At 33.5% G+C, this 15,712-nt stretch overlaps 2 protein-coding genes across 2 annotated transcripts; both read left to right on the forward strand.

The window, feature by feature from the left end:
* The first annotated feature begins 849 nt into the window (after nt 1-849).
* Nucleotides 850-1,783, forward strand: LOC128196128 (uncharacterized). Its single transcript, XM_052875998.1, has 3 exons — nt 850-1,052; nt 1,133-1,381; nt 1,475-1,783. The coding sequence occupies exons 1-3, from the start codon at nt 1,035-1,037 to the stop codon at nt 1,781-1,783; spliced, it is 576 nt and encodes a 191-aa protein (XP_052731958.1). The 5' UTR covers nt 850-1,034.
* A 5-nt stretch (nt 1,784-1,788) lies between these two features.
* Nucleotides 1,789-3,505, forward strand: LOC128196129 (uncharacterized). Its single transcript, XM_052875999.1, has 8 exons — nt 1,789-1,823; nt 1,892-2,205; nt 2,286-2,506; nt 2,589-2,750; nt 2,828-2,932; nt 3,001-3,076; nt 3,169-3,264; nt 3,348-3,505. Exons 2-8 carry the CDS (start codon nt 1,942-1,944, stop codon nt 3,441-3,443), a joined length of 1,020 nt encoding a protein of 339 aa, XP_052731959.1. The 5' UTR covers nt 1,789-1,823; nt 1,892-1,941; the 3' UTR covers nt 3,444-3,505.
* The last annotated feature ends 12,207 nt before the right edge of the window (nt 3,506-15,712 follow it).

Here is a 15,712-nt window from a genome sequence, read left to right on the forward strand (position 1 = left end):
GGTAATGTATGAAGTTTCTATAGTTTTGGTATAATTTTTGCTTTAATTTTGATAGTGCATGAAATTGTTATAGTTTTGGTAATGTATGATATGGTTTTTGCTATAGTTTTGGTAATGTGTGTTGTAGTTCTTCTATTATTTATAAACCTTAAAATATTATTTATGTAATATTTAGGAATATGGATCGAAATTGGATTAATTTACCACGTATTAGTGCTGAGTACGAGAGAGGTGTAGAGGAATTTATACAATTTGCGCAACGTAATGAGGGGAGAACTAATGATGAAGTGAAGTTTAGATGTCCTTGTGTGAACTGTTTGAATGAGAGAAAGTTTAACGCAACTCATGATGAGGGAATATACATATGATGAATCCATATCTTTATGTATGAATTTTCAATTTCTGTACTATTACATGTTTTGTTAATTTATATGATATTACATAAGTCTTGAAAGAAAATTTAATGTTGTTATTTATTTTGACAGATATATGGCTGATCATCCACATTCTTCAGGGGATGAGGCTCCCCCACCCAAATCCACTAGAGGACCCACTAGGATGAAACAACTATTAATCAGGAAAAATAGTGGTGAAAGAACTCCGGTGAATGTGAATGTCACCACGGGTGTGGCAACTGGCCCCCATGCAGATGACTTCCGATCATACCTTGGAGTAGTGGCACGTAATAAGATTAGCATTCTCATTCCATCTTTTGATCATGTGTCCGAGGGTGATAGGAACATTATTTGGCAAGATATATTGGTAAGTTAGTTAATAGCATTTGAATTATAATTTGTTTATATTGATAATTTTGTACTAATACAACTTTATTATGTTTTTTTCAGATGACATTTGACATTCCAAATGTCCCAACACTTAGAAATAAGTGTTTGTCAACTGTTGCAGAAAATTTCAGAAACTTTAAAAGCAAGTTGACATCAAGGTACATCTTTGGACACCTTAAACATAAAACTCCATGTAATGCATATAAGTCCATTGATGAGGAGACTTGGCGGGTTTTTAAAGAGAGTCGGATGTCAGAGGAATGGCAGGTTAGTGTAGTTCATATTATTCAATTCCTCATTAACAAATATATATCATATGAACTCATTAATTAATGTGTATGTGACAGGCAATTAGAAGCAAAGCACAAGGAACAAGTGCTAAGAACAAAAACCCCCACCTATTATCTCGTGGTGGGTATAGGAAGCTTGAGGAGAAAATCCTCAAGCAAAAGGCAGATGCTATACCACCATCTCAGAGTGGTAGCCCTCCTCAGCCTCCTTCTCCACCGTCTAGACATGAGAAATGGAAGTTGGCCCGTATGCGACCATCGGGCACCTACTCTTCCGACACTGCACGAGAGATTTCTGAAAAAATTGTAAGTTATCATTGTTCCTAAAATAATGAATATTGTCATTATACATACTACATTAAACTATTTAAAGAATAATGGTGTTTTGTAATGTTACAGGACGCCTTGGTTGAGCAGAGCTCCCAAGGCCAATTCACTCCAGAGGGTCGCCAGGATATTCTTGCTGCTGCAATTGGACGACCTGAGCACCCTGGACGTGTACGTGCTGCAGGTCCTGGAGTAGGCATTACGGATTATTTTGGGAGCTCTTCTCGTCAGCCTTCATATTCGTACAGCGATACACAAAGGATGACAGAAGAGATCACAAAAAAGGTCCGACAAGACCTTATGCAGGAGATCAGGGCCGAGGTGAGGGCTGAATTCCAGATGCTCTACCAGGAGCAGTTTCAGAGCATGCGTCCGATGTAGTCTCCTATAGAGGAACATGTGGTCCCTCCCCCTCCCACAGGTAAACTTAATAAACATTTATGTGCAATTATTTCTATCTCTTGTATAATCTAACATTTACTCTGACAGGGAGAAGCGGCAAAGGAAGTTGTTCCGCATCAGCCATCCCAGAGGATGACATGGACGATGGTAGTCCATGTCTGCTATACATTTTAGAAGAAGATGAGATGGTGCTGGTAGCTCGTGGAACAGAGTTTAGGTCAGCGACTGTATGTCATGGTATGCAACTATTAGAGGATGAGGTGAAGGTATCAGTGGATGAAATGATCATGCCAGATGCCTCGGTTCCACTGTCCACGGAAGAGATTTTCACTGTGGAACAAGCATATAAGTCGTTTATCACTTGGCCTAAATTTTTGGTTAAACCAGTTTCTGACCCCTCGGTATGAAATTCTTCTTTACACTTCTCAATTTTAAAGGTTTTTGATGTCAAAACTTATCTTATCTTTTCATGTAACAACAGACGCAGGAACAACAGAAGATTCCTCTATCTGAGGATGACCCTCTTTCTTCATTGCATCTACTTGCTGACATCCTTGATGATAAGCCTTTGGAGGTTCAGTATGATGCTAATGTATTTGGGCATGGCTCTGAGGTCCCAATATACCTTAATAGCCAAGATGTCCGTGAGCTTGCGTCGGGAACACAAGAGTTGAATATTTCAATTATTCAACTATGGACGATGTAAGTCTATGACCAGTTATTTATATATAAAATTGATTTATATATCAAGTATCCTTATATCAAAGTTAATTTTTGATTTCAGGTATATGTCTGGGGTCACTAATAAGTTGGGGCGTTCTGATGATTATGGATTCATTGATCCCCAAGACATTCATGAATCAAATGATTTTGATCATATCAACATGAGAATGATAAGCAATTTTCGAAGAGGCAAGAAAATATACTTTTTGCCTTATATATCCGGGTAAGTGAACTTTGTTAACATAATAATGTTCCATATGTGATTTTAATATTTAATAGTTACGTTATTATGAATTTCAGGCGCCATTGGCAACTTCTTGTTATGTCTGTGCAAGACAACTATGCTTTGTGGTTCTGCTCATTGCACAGGCCTCCTCCCACACAACTCAGACAAGCAATTGATTGGTAAGAACCTCAATGTTTGGACTTTCTTTGTTATATAACTGAATGCTAAAACATTTTTTTATATACAGTTCTATTCCAGCAAGTATGATGATGGACGGGAGATCAATTGTTAAGAGTAGAAAGATTGCTTGGATTTCTCTCAAGGTTTGACATATGCTACCGTCTATACTTTGTTATAATTGTTTTATAACAAATGTTATTCACTAACTATTATCAACTGTGATGATATATTGTAGTGTAACAGACAAAATGGGTCATATGAGTGTGGATACTATGTAATGTATTGGATGACCCATATTGTTCGTTCTCACATCACAAGAAGCTGGGAAACGGTAATATTTAACTTTAACAAATTTTGATTTTTTAACAAATGTTGAATTCATATACACTAATTAAAATGAATTGTCTTTTGCAGAGATTCAAGACTACTACACCAGTTCCTGAGAAGTCACTACTATTCATTAGGAACGCTGCTGCGAAGTATATAGTTAGATTATACAATAGCTCTTAGATTTAGATTTAAACAATGCATTTGATTAGATAGAATTTTCTTAGACTCTCTACTTTATTTGATGTTGAAATACATTTTAACATGTGTTTGTTATGTTGAAATTGAATTTCTGTAAATGTTTTTATATGCAGGTCTGTTTTTGTGGTAGTGGATATCACAAAAACAGACCTGCAATTTTAAAAAACTGCAGGGGAATATGCCGCGGTTCTAACCACAACCGCGGCATATAAGGGGAATATGCCGCGGTTCTAACCACAACCGCGGCATATAGTGCTTATTTTTTTTAAAAAACGAGACATATGGCCGCGGTTCAACCGCGGCATATAGTGCATTTTTAATTTTTTTTTATTTTTATTTTTTAAAAAAATGAATTTAGGCAGCGGTTCCCTAGACAACCGCGGCATATTCCTCAGCCTATATACCGCGGTTCGAACCGCGGCATAAAGTGTCTGACTTACTATCGCGGCTGAATATGCCGCGGTTCATGAACCGCGACGTATAGTGAAAATCAACCGCGGTAAAAGCCCCTCGCTGCACTAGTCATGACAACCCCACATGTCCCATGTCCCATGTCCCATGTCCCAGAACAAGCTCACAACCCACTTGTCCAAAAAAATTGGTTAATGCCATATTTGGATTTAAACCTAATTATGTCTTTTGTTTTCATTTAGTAGTCAATATTATGATTAGAAACCTTCATATAAAGTTTTATTTGCTTTGATGAAGATGAACTGAATTGGCCTTTACCCAAAAAGGAAGAAGAACCACCGCATAATAATTTATTTTGAAAATATCAGATATTACATGCTTTGTATTAAACACCAATACTGTTTATTTGAATAGTTTAAAATTTAATTTATTTATTAATTATTACCTTTATAATAATATTTGATAAAATAAGTTAACGTTTTAAACTTATTAATATTAAATAATAATTCGAATCAATTCACTTTAAATATATATAATAAACTAAAAGCATAAAATATTTTTAAATAAATCAACCTATTAATCCATCAACTCATGATTAATTGATTCAGATTCAAAAATTTTAATTTACCAAAATATACTACATTTTTAGCTTAATTTATAATGAGTGAACTTATGTAAATCACACTTATCTACTTTCACTAGTAAAAAACATCGTATAACGTTGATGTTTTTTTTACTTTATATCGTCAACGTCATACAGAGAAACGTTGAATTATACAGGCCAACATTAATTTAATACATAAAACGTAGATTCATAAATACTTTGACGTTTACTTTGTAACTAATGGTTATTGCTTATTGCTTCTGTTGGATGTAAACGAGAATTTAAGGTCCACCAATAGGAGATACATGAAATTGACAACGAATATATGCAGAGACCAACATTAATCTCGCTGAGCCATAAAAAATTTCGCCCAACAAAACTTAACCTTTGGTGTGCTTTGATGTCCTTTAGTGCACAGCACAGGCTGATCCCAATATATCAATATCGATATTATTTTGTATATAAGCTGACGTTAAATTTAAGATTTTTTTTTCCAGTATATACATATATTTAGAATTCATTTATTCACATTTGAAACAATATCAAAACAAAAATTTAGAGCTATCAAATAGACACAAATAAGAGTTGGCATTATATTATTCACAAAGTTTTTTTTTTTTATTTTTTCAAGAGAGGAAAGTAAAAAACAATCTATATATGGTTTAAAATTGATTGGTCATGTAAAAAATATTTTGTAGAAATTGTTATATAATTTCTTTAAATTTTTATTTGTACATAAGTAAATTTAAGTAATACAAAAAGTTTATTTTATTTGTATTTAGAGGTTCTTATAAAAAAATATGTTCAAACCAACCTCTGTAACGAAACACGTGGTAAACTTTCAAGGTAAAGTTTTGTTCAGTACAGCAATTGTGTTCTATATCATTTTCATTTCAAGTGTAACTTTTGCTAATAAAAGGAATTCCAATAACTTTTCTCAGGCTGAATTTCAAATGGAACAGACCCTTTAATAGAGAGTTTTTTGTTTAAAAAAATGCATTGTCAAATTCATAAAAAAATGTTAATCATAAACCACATCTCAAATTCAGTTAATATCAAGAAAAATAATATTTTGAGATACATATTTTTTTATATTTATTTAACACTATTATTTTTTATTTTTTATTCTGTTTTTTTAAAATATAAAAATTCATTTTTTGTGATTATTTTATTTATATGTTATATATCAAATAAATACAAAAGTGTGTAACTATACCATTATTTTAATATTAATATGAATTTTTTTTGTTGAGGTTACATTGAATTTTTGGAAAAAGTGTTTGATTTAATATTTTCCTTACGTCTTACCTACCAATAATGGAATGATGGTTTGGACCACCATTTTAGTGACCATCATCTATAAATCTATAAGAATGCGTCTCAAAATCTTTTGACTTGATATTTTGTTTGAGCTATGGACCACTTCATTAATGTATGATGTAACATCCCAATATCTCACGCCGGATAATTCATAATTTATATATTGTAACATTACATTTACGGTAATATCCCGTAATCTCACACTTATAAATTCATAATTAATATATGTCTACACATGTTTTAAACTCAGATTTCAACTATAAACTCATAAATATAATTCGAATTCTTCTAACTTATTCTTCTGTCTCTCTCTTCATTGGCATTGAATCAGACGACAATCCTTCATCTGCTCCCGTATAACGAATTATACGATCATCGCACATACCCAAACACAAAACAAACACAAACAAGTAGGGTGAGTTAACATGCAACAAATCATTTAAAACATGTATAATTATCTTGATATAAACATCATATAATAATTATGTTCGACACCCTCATACCACAATTCCTATTAGACACTCGTCTCACAATACCCAATAGACACCACAATACCCAATAGACACTCATCCGGATGATACGTTGATGAGCGGTCACGGGAGGTTATGCACTTGGAATGACTTCTACTTCTTCTTACAAATACACTTCCAAAATACTTCATACCATTCACAAGGTTAGTCCCCTCACTATGTCCAAAACCGGCACATAGACCAGGACCTCCTGCTCCTCTCACCACATAATTCATCCCTCTCTACTTGAGACTGGATTATTATTAGAGTATCAGGATAGCCTCCAACTACGGGACCCTCAACATCAACATATACACAAATACCATAATATTACTGAATCTCTCCACGAGACTCATACCATACTCATATTCCTCAACTCACATTATACCCCTACAAAATCTCCCTATATCACTTATATCATGTTTAGATGCATAAATTCAATTGCAATATAATAAAATGCAATTATCACAATTATAATTCATAATTCCATATCTACCACAAAAACATGAATTCATCAAACATTTCCATTCCAACAAGATATATTGCACAATATTTTAACAATACAAAATCTGTTAAATAGGATTTAAGTTAAAAACTTGTCGAGTAGACTTCCAGGAAAGAGAGGTGCGTCACAATGGACAACTTAAGTACCAAGTCTTTCCTTAGCCAAAGTGTTCCTCAACTAGTTTTTAACAAATTTCTTATTTACAGATTCAAAACAACAACATATAATATTAACACCGAATTTCAATATAGATAAACATACAGTAAGCATTAACAGTATTCATACAGAATTTCAATATATGAATAGTAATAAAACAATACTAAGTTATAATATAAAAGCATAGAAATACTAAATCATAATATAAAAGCACAGAAAAGTTAGCTCCCCTACCTCTATTCCAGACTTAATCTCCTGCTCCGAATTTGTTTCCCCCGAAACCCTTCAGAACCTCTACTCTTCTTGCAACTAAAAATTTTTCCTAACTCTTTCTTCTCTATTTCTCAAGCTCTCACTTGATTTCTCTTCTCTTGGTGCAAAATAACCTTCCCTCCTATGGCTATTTATAGGTAAAAAAAAAATTTACTATTCATTAATATTTTAATATTATTTATTATTTTAATATTATTTAAAAATAATATTTCAATCATTTTCTCACCAAATATGATCCTAATTTCTACCTACTACTTTCTTCCATGCTAAGAAATCTTAATGCTGAAAATTTATTTTTACTATTTACTTTTTACTATTTACTTTTTACTATTCAATTTAAAAAAATTTACTAAATAAGTTACCAAAAATTTGAACCTCTCCTTCTAAAATTACTATAATTTTATATCCAAAATTTACAATTTTCTATCCATTAAAATTATTATTAATAATAAAATACTAAAATTTACTACTATATATATATATATCTTTTTTTTTTCATGAATCTTACATTCTCCCCAACAACAAAAATTTTCGTCCCCGAAAATTCTATACTTCAAGAAAATAGTTGAGGATATAATTGCTTCATCTCTTCTTCTAGTTCCCATGTAGAGTCACCTGTCCTCTTATCCCAAACTACCCTGACTAAATTAATAGTTTTTCCTCTAAGTTCCTTTGTTTTAGTATCTTCTATACAAACAGGTTGTACTTCTACTGAGAGGTCCTCTCGGATTTGAATCTCCTCTATTTCTATAATGTGAGAAGGGTCAGGTACATACTTTCTTAGTTGGGAGACATGAAAAACTGAATGAAGATTGGCCAATTGAGGGGGTAGCGCAATCTCGTAAGCGACTAGCCCAATTCGTCTCAAAATTTGGTATGGACCAATGAACTTAGGAGAAAGTTTCCTGGAGCGAAGTGCTCTTCCAACACCCGTGGTTGAAGTTACTCGCAGAAAAACATGGTCCCCAGCCGCAAACTCTAATGGTCTCCTCCTTTGATCTGCATACGATTTTTGTCTACTCTGAGAAGCCTTCATTCTTTCCCGTATCAATTTTACTTTGTTGGTGGTTTGTTGTAGTAGCTCAGGTCCTATTAAAACTGATTCACCATCTTGATACCAGCATAACGGAGTTTGACATCGTCTGCCATACAGAGCCTCATAAGGTGCCATACCTATACTTGCTTGGAAACTGTTGTTATAGGTAAATTCCACAAGAGGAAGTATTTCATCCCAACTACCAAGATGATCTAATACACAAGTTCTCAACAGATCTTCTAATGACTGGATAGTCCTTTCAGATTGTCCATCAGTTTGGGGATGATATGCGGAACTCATTCGTAATTTACTGCCCATAGCTTCCTGTAAGGTTTGCCAGAATCTAGAAGTAAATCTTGAGTCTCTGTCTGACACAATGCTAGAAGGTATACCGTGCAATCTCACTATTTCCTTTATGTACAATTGTGCCAGCTTAGTCATTGACATTCTCAGATTTATTGCCAAGAAGTGAGCACTTTTTGTCAATCGATCAATGATGACCCAGATGGCATCATTACCCTTCATTGTTCGTGGTAAATGGGTAACAAAATCCATAGCAATGCTATCCCATTTCCACTCTGGTATGTCTAATTGTTGTAGCATTCCTACAGGCCTTTGGTGTTCCACTTTTGCCTTTTGGCAAGTCAAACAAGCTGCTACAAATTGTGCTACTTCCTTCTTCATTCCTGGCCACCAAAAGGACTCCTTAAGATCTTGATACATTTTAGTCATGCCGGGATGCATGCTAAAACGACTCTTGTGTCCTTCTTCAAGGATTAATCTTTTTATCTCTGCATTGTCTGGTACAAATATTCTACTTCTAAATTTTAATACTCCATCAGGTCCTAACCTAAACTCTTTAGTTGATTCTGTTTTGATCATTTCTGTTATCTCTTTCAGGTTAGGATCCACCAATTGTTTCTCTTTGATTAAAGTTAGAAAGTCGCTAGATATAGTCAAATTACTACATCTAATGAAATCTACTTCATATTCCCTATGTAGCTTCAGATCTCTGAATTTCTCCACCAATTCCAATTCTTTGATCATCATATGAGAAACATGTACCATCTTCCTACTCAAAGCATCAGCTACTACATTCGCCTTTCCAGGATGGTACAAAAGTTCGAAGTCATAATCCTTTAAAAACTCCATCCACCGCCTTTGCCTCATATTTAGCTCTTTTTGGTCAAATAGGTACTTCAAACTTTTGTGATCGCTAAATACTTGAAATTGGACACCATAAAGATAGTGTCGCCAAATCTTCAGAGAAAATACCACTGCTGCCAATTCTAGATCATGAGTAGGATAATTCTTCTCATGAACCTTTAATTGTCTTGAAGCATAAGCCACCACCTTCCTTTCTTGCATAAGCACACATCCTAACCCCTGGTGTGAAGCATCACAATAAATCTCAAAAGACTTACTTGGATTTGGGATAATCAATATTGGTGCACTTGTCAACCTGTGCTTTAATTCCAGGAAGCTTTTCTCACACTTATCCGTCCAAACAAACGGTTGATCTTTGCGAGTTAGCTGTGTTAAAGGCGCTACTATTTTAGAAAAACCTTCTATAAATTTTCTATAGTATCCAGCTAAACCCACAAAGCTTCGTATTTCCGTCGTAGTCTTTGGTCTCTCCCACCGTAGCACTGCTTCCACCTTGGTTGGATCCACTGCTATGCCTTGAGCTGATATAACATGTCCCAAGAATTGCACCTCATGTATCCAGAATTCACACTTTGACAACTTTGCATATAGTTTCTTTTCTCTCAAGATCTCAAGCACAATTCTTAGGTGCCTCTCATGTTCTTCTCTACTTTTGGAATAAATAAGTATGTCATCTATAAAGACTACGACAAACTTATCTAAAAAGGGTTGAAAGATTCTGTTCATGTAATCCATGAACAAAGCTGGAGCATTAGTTACCCCGAATGGCATAACTACATACTCGTAATGCCCGTATCTTGATCTAAAAGCAGTCTTCTGTACATCTTCAGCTTTAACCAAAATTTGATGATATCCAGACCTTAGATCTATCTTTGAAAATACTTGAGCTTCATGCAACTGATCCATCAAATCGTCAATCCTAGGCAAAGGATACTTGTTCTTAATGGTTAGCTTGTTCAACTGCCTGTAGTCAACACACAATCTAAAGCTACCATCTTTCTTCTTCACTAGCAGTACCGGTGCTCCCCATGGTGATACGCTTGGTCGGATGAATTGTTTTTCCAATAGCTCTTCAATTTGCTTCTTCAGCTCTGCCAACTCTGCTGGGGCCATTCGATATGGAGATATCGATACGGGTCCAGCTCCAGGTATTAAATCGATGGAAAATTCTACTTCTCGTTGAGGTGGCAATCCTGGTATTTCTTCTGGGAATACATCACTAAACTCATTAACTATGGGAATATCAAGATTTTGTTTATCTTTCTCAATTTCCACATGAGTTAAGATAATGAAACACAGAGATCCATCTTTTACTTCCTTCAACACTTGTTGTAATGACAACAACTCCGCTTCTTTAGGATCAGGGAAAATTAACTCCTTCTTGTTACAGTCTATAAGGATACGATTGGTAGATAACCAATCCATTCCTAGGATTACATCTAAACCTTGTAGAGGTAAAGATATAAGATGTACTTTGAACCTACGTCCTTCTACAATGATTGGACATTGAGGACACATCCTTGATGTTTTTATCAATTTAGAGGCCGGTGTAGATACTATAAGATCATACTGCAGCTCTTTTACAGGTAGGTTCAACTCTTGAATAAGAGTTTCAGACAAAAAGGAGTGTGTCGCTCCAGAATCAAACAATACATTCAAGTCTCTACCAGCTATATTACAACATCCAATGATGAGAGTACCTGATTTGGCAGCTTCTGCTCCCGTTAAGGCATAGACTCTCCCAGTCGCTTGTGGTTTATTGTCAGTCCTTCCCTGTTGAGGCGGTTGTTGAGGTTGAGTTGTTCCTCTTCTGTTAGAGAGACAATCTCTAGCAAAATGTCCTTCAGCTCCGCAAAGAAAACACTTGTTGCGCAGATTAACTTGTGGACAGACGCTTTTCAGATGAGGTCCTCCGCAGACGAAACATTGGATTATTCTCTGTTGGTGTTGTTGCTGATGAGGATTCCTCTGAGGTTGTGGTCTGTCATAAGGTCGATTCCTTACATGTCGTTCAACTCGTGATCCAGATGGTCCTCCTACCCTTGGTAACTTCTGAACTTCAATCTCACTTATTAACCTTTCCACAGCTTTGGCATGTTCTACTAAAGCAGCAAACTCCTTAATAGCTAAAGGATTCACAGCTAGTTGAATGTTTGCTCTCAATCCATTTTTGAATTTCCTGCACCTCCATTCTTCATTTGACGGTTGGGTGTAGAAACGAACCAAGTGTTTGAACCTGTCTGCATATTCAGCTACGGATTTGTTGCCTTGCACCAGCTGCAAGAACTCCACCTCTTTCAAATGTCTCACACTGTCCGGAAAGTACTCAGCATAAAATTTACTCTTAAAAATTTCCCAAGTTATAATCTCACCACTTTCCTCTAATACCAGCTTTGTGTTGTTCCACCAGTGTGCTGCTTCCCCAGATAGCTGATACTCAGAGTATGCCAACCTAGTTTCGGGTGGACACCTCTTTGCTTCAAAAATCTTTTCCAAGTTCCTTATCCAGAGATCAGCTTCATCCGGACTCGTTTTCCCATTAAAAATAGCTGGACGATGTTGCAGAAAATTTTCTAAGGTCCATTCCTGAACTCTCTGAGGTTGAGCTTCCACATGGGTGCCATTCTCGGCTAGTTGTCTTAAGGTTTCCGCATGTTGTCTTTGGCTTGCTTCAGAATTTAGTCTGGCCGCTTCTAACTGTTGTAGGGCCGTTGTGTGCTGTTGCATTAAAGCAGCTCCCTGTTGTTGAAGAGCGGATGCGATAGATTCTAAAGCCCTTGCAAGGCTAGGTACCTCAGGGGTTTCACGATTGGGTTGTCTACGAGCCATTTCTCTCTGTTCATACAGAGAATTATTGTTATCATAATTTATAATATGAGTTTGTAGGATTAATCCACAACTCTTAGGTCGTCTTAAGGACGAACCGCTCTGATACCATTAATGTAACATCCCAATATCTCACGCCGGATAATTCATAATTTATATATTGTAACATTACATTTACGGTAATATCCCGTAATCTCACACTTATAAATTCATAATTAATATATGTCTACACATGTTTTAAACTCAGATTTCAACTATAAACTCATAAATATAATTCGAATTCTTCTAACTTATTCTTCTGTCTCTCTCTTCATTGGCATTGGATCAGACGACAATCCTTCATCTGCTCCCGTATAACGAATTATACGATCATCGCACATACCCAAACACAAAACAAACACAAACAAGTAGGGTGAGTTAACATGCAACAAATCATTTAAAACATGTATAATTACCTTGATATAAACATCATATAATAATTATGTTCGACACCCTCATACCACAATTCCTATTAGACACTCGTCTCACAATACCCAATAGACACCACAATACCCAATAGACACTCATCCGGATGATACGTTGATGAGCGGTCACGGGAGGTTATGCACTTGGAATGACTTCTACTTCTTCTTACAAATACACTTCCAAAATACTTCATACCATTCACAAGGTTAGTCCCCTCACTATGTCCAAAATCGGCACATAGACCAGGACCTCCTGCTCCTCTCACCACATAATTCATCCCTCTCTACTTGAGACTGGATTATTATTAGAGTATCAGGATAGCCTCCAACTACGGGACCCTCAACATCAACATATACACAAATACCATAATATTACTGAATCTCTCCACGAGACTCATACCATACTCATATTCCTCAACTCACATTATACCCCTACAAAATCTCCCTATATCACTTATATCATGTTTAGATGCATAAATTCAATTGTAATATAATAAAATGCAATTATCACAATTATAATTCATAATTCCATATCTACCACAAAAACATGAATTCATCAAACATTTCCATTCCAACAAGATATATTGCACAATATTTTAACAATACAAAATCTGTTAAATAGGATTTAAGTTAAAAACTTGTCGAGTAGACTTCCAGGAAAGAGAGGTGCGTCACAATGGACAACTTAAGTACCAAGTTTTTCCTTAGCCAAAGTGTTCCTCAACTAGTTTTTAACAAATTTCTTATTTACAGATTCAAAACAACAACATATAATATTAACACCGAATTTCAATATAGATAAACATACAGTAAGCATTAACAGTATTCATACAGAATTTCAATATATGAATAGTAATAAAACAATACTAAGTTATAATATAAAAGCATAGAAATACTAAATCATAATATAAAAGCACAGAAAAGTTAGCTCCCCTACCTCTATTCCAGACTTAATCTCCTGCTTCGAATTTATTTCCCCCGAAACCCTTCAGAACCTCTACTCTTCTTGCAACTAAAAATTTTTCCTAACTCTTTCTTCTCTATTTCTCAAGCTCTCACTTGATTTCTCTTCTCTTGGTGCAAAATAACCTTCCCTCCTATGGCTATTTATAGGTAAAAAAAAATTTACTATTCATTAATATTTTAATATTATTTATTATTTTAATATTATTTAAAAATAATATTTCAATCATTTTCTCACCAAATCTGATCCTAATTTCTACCTACTACTTTCTTCCATGCTAAGAAATCTTAATGCTGAAAATTTATTTTTACTATTTACTTTTTACTATTTACTTTTTACTATTCAATTTAAAAAAATTTACTAAATAAGTTACCAAAAATTTGAACCTCTCCTTCTAAAATTACTATAATTTTATATCCAAAATTTACAATTTTCTATCCATTAAAATTATTATTAATAATAAAATACTAAAATTTACTACTATATATATATATATATCTTTTTTTTTTCATGAATCTTACATATGCAAGTGCTTTCTCTATTCATTTTAGATTTTTGTGATGTAGTGTATCAAATAATGGATGGATCATTTCTCCCCATCAAAACATACCAAACCAGGCATCACAACCTAAACCCTATATCAATTATGTCAACATTTATGTCAATTTTATTTAATTTTATATAGCAAAGTGTTTGATTTATATTTAATTTACACATCAAATAATTTTTAATTATTATAAAATTTTATTCAATCAAAATACGTTTAGTGACATAACATTTAACAAAAATGTATTCACTTAATTTGATTCCTTACCCATCTATAATATATATATTTCAATGCATTATTATTGTTATTCAATTTAATAAAATTTGGTAGAAATAAATATGTTAATATGAAAATTTCATGTTTATTTTTATAAAAATTACTTATAGATAAAATTATTAGTTATACTGAGACACGTAATTTATATCCGAGTATTTCATCCGACATAAACTTACGTGGACACTTATAATTATTAGTATAAATTTATGTTGAATTCTTACCAGAATTGACCTAAGACATTTTACATCTAATAAAAAAACCTATAATGAAATAACTTTTATAGTTTTGTGCATTTTTATTAAACGAAGAATTTTGAAGAAAGTTGATGAATAGAAAAATCAAACTTAAAACAAATAATGGACCACTCCAAAAAAAAGTTAATTTATTACTTCTTTTTTCTTATAAAGGAGCTGTATATTTTTAGGGATGTATATAGTTTAAACTTAAATTCAAAGTGTTTCGTTTAAAAAAATAGGAAGTTAGATTAAATATATATTCTATTCTATTCTATTAAAAAAAAGTAATGGAAAGAATTTCCTATTAAAACGAAAAAATGAAGGAACAATTATTTAGTAACGAAAAATTTTGTATGGTAAGTGGGTATGTCAAGTAATAGATGAGTATGCCAGAGAAGTGTCGCTTATATAATCTCTGATTTATATTTCAATGTAATCGATTTCATCTCTACCAATTTTGTGATATATAAAAGGGAAATTATTACATTATGGAAAATAGATTTGATGAAATGCAAAAAAAAAAAAATAACAATATTGTTTTCCATATTACTACAATTTTATTGAAAAAATATAAATCTTCAACTATAGTAGTGAGATTAGATAATAAAAAATCAAATAATAAATTTAAATTAATTCCAATAATATTTATTTTTATAGCAGTATTTTATTTAGACAATCAAAATAATGTCTTTTAATATTAAAAGTAGTCAAAGATATTTTATATAAAATGAATACAAAATGATAATTTTAGAAATATAAAAATTCATAAAAGTAAGTTAATCGGAAAAAAAAAAGTAACTGGAGACAACAATTATAAAAAGTCACACTCACTTAGTTTATGTTTGAATTAAGAAATTCACTCTATAATTAGAGACGGATGTGGAGGAATGAAGGATGCTTGGATGAACGTATTTACATGAAGAGGTATATGTACTCTTTTAGCATCCTCGCGTATTG

Source organism: Vigna angularis, chromosome 4 (assembly GCF_016808095.1).
Source record: "Vigna angularis cultivar LongXiaoDou No.4 chromosome 4, ASM1680809v1, whole genome shotgun sequence".
Lineage (NCBI taxonomy): Eukaryota > Viridiplantae > Streptophyta > Magnoliopsida > Fabales > Fabaceae > Vigna > Vigna angularis.

Excerpts from the sequence above, each read along its gene's own strand:
- LOC128196128 (XM_052875998.1), top strand. Across the intron at positions 1,382-1,474 it reads GAGAGATTTCTGAAAAAATT|GACGCCTTGGTTGAGCAGAG; the intron begins GTAAGTTATCAT and ends GTAATGTTACAG.
- LOC128196129 (XM_052875999.1), top strand. The coding sequence starts at position 1,942 with ATGGACGATGGTAGTCCATGTCTGCTATACATTTTAGAAGAAGATGAG. Across the intron at positions 2,206-2,285 it reads AACCAGTTTCTGACCCCTCG|ACGCAGGAACAACAGAAGAT; the intron begins GTATGAAATTCT and ends ATGTAACAACAG. Across the intron at positions 3,077-3,168 it reads TTGCTTGGATTTCTCTCAAG|TGTAACAGACAAAATGGGTC; the intron begins GTTTGACATATG and ends GATATATTGTAG.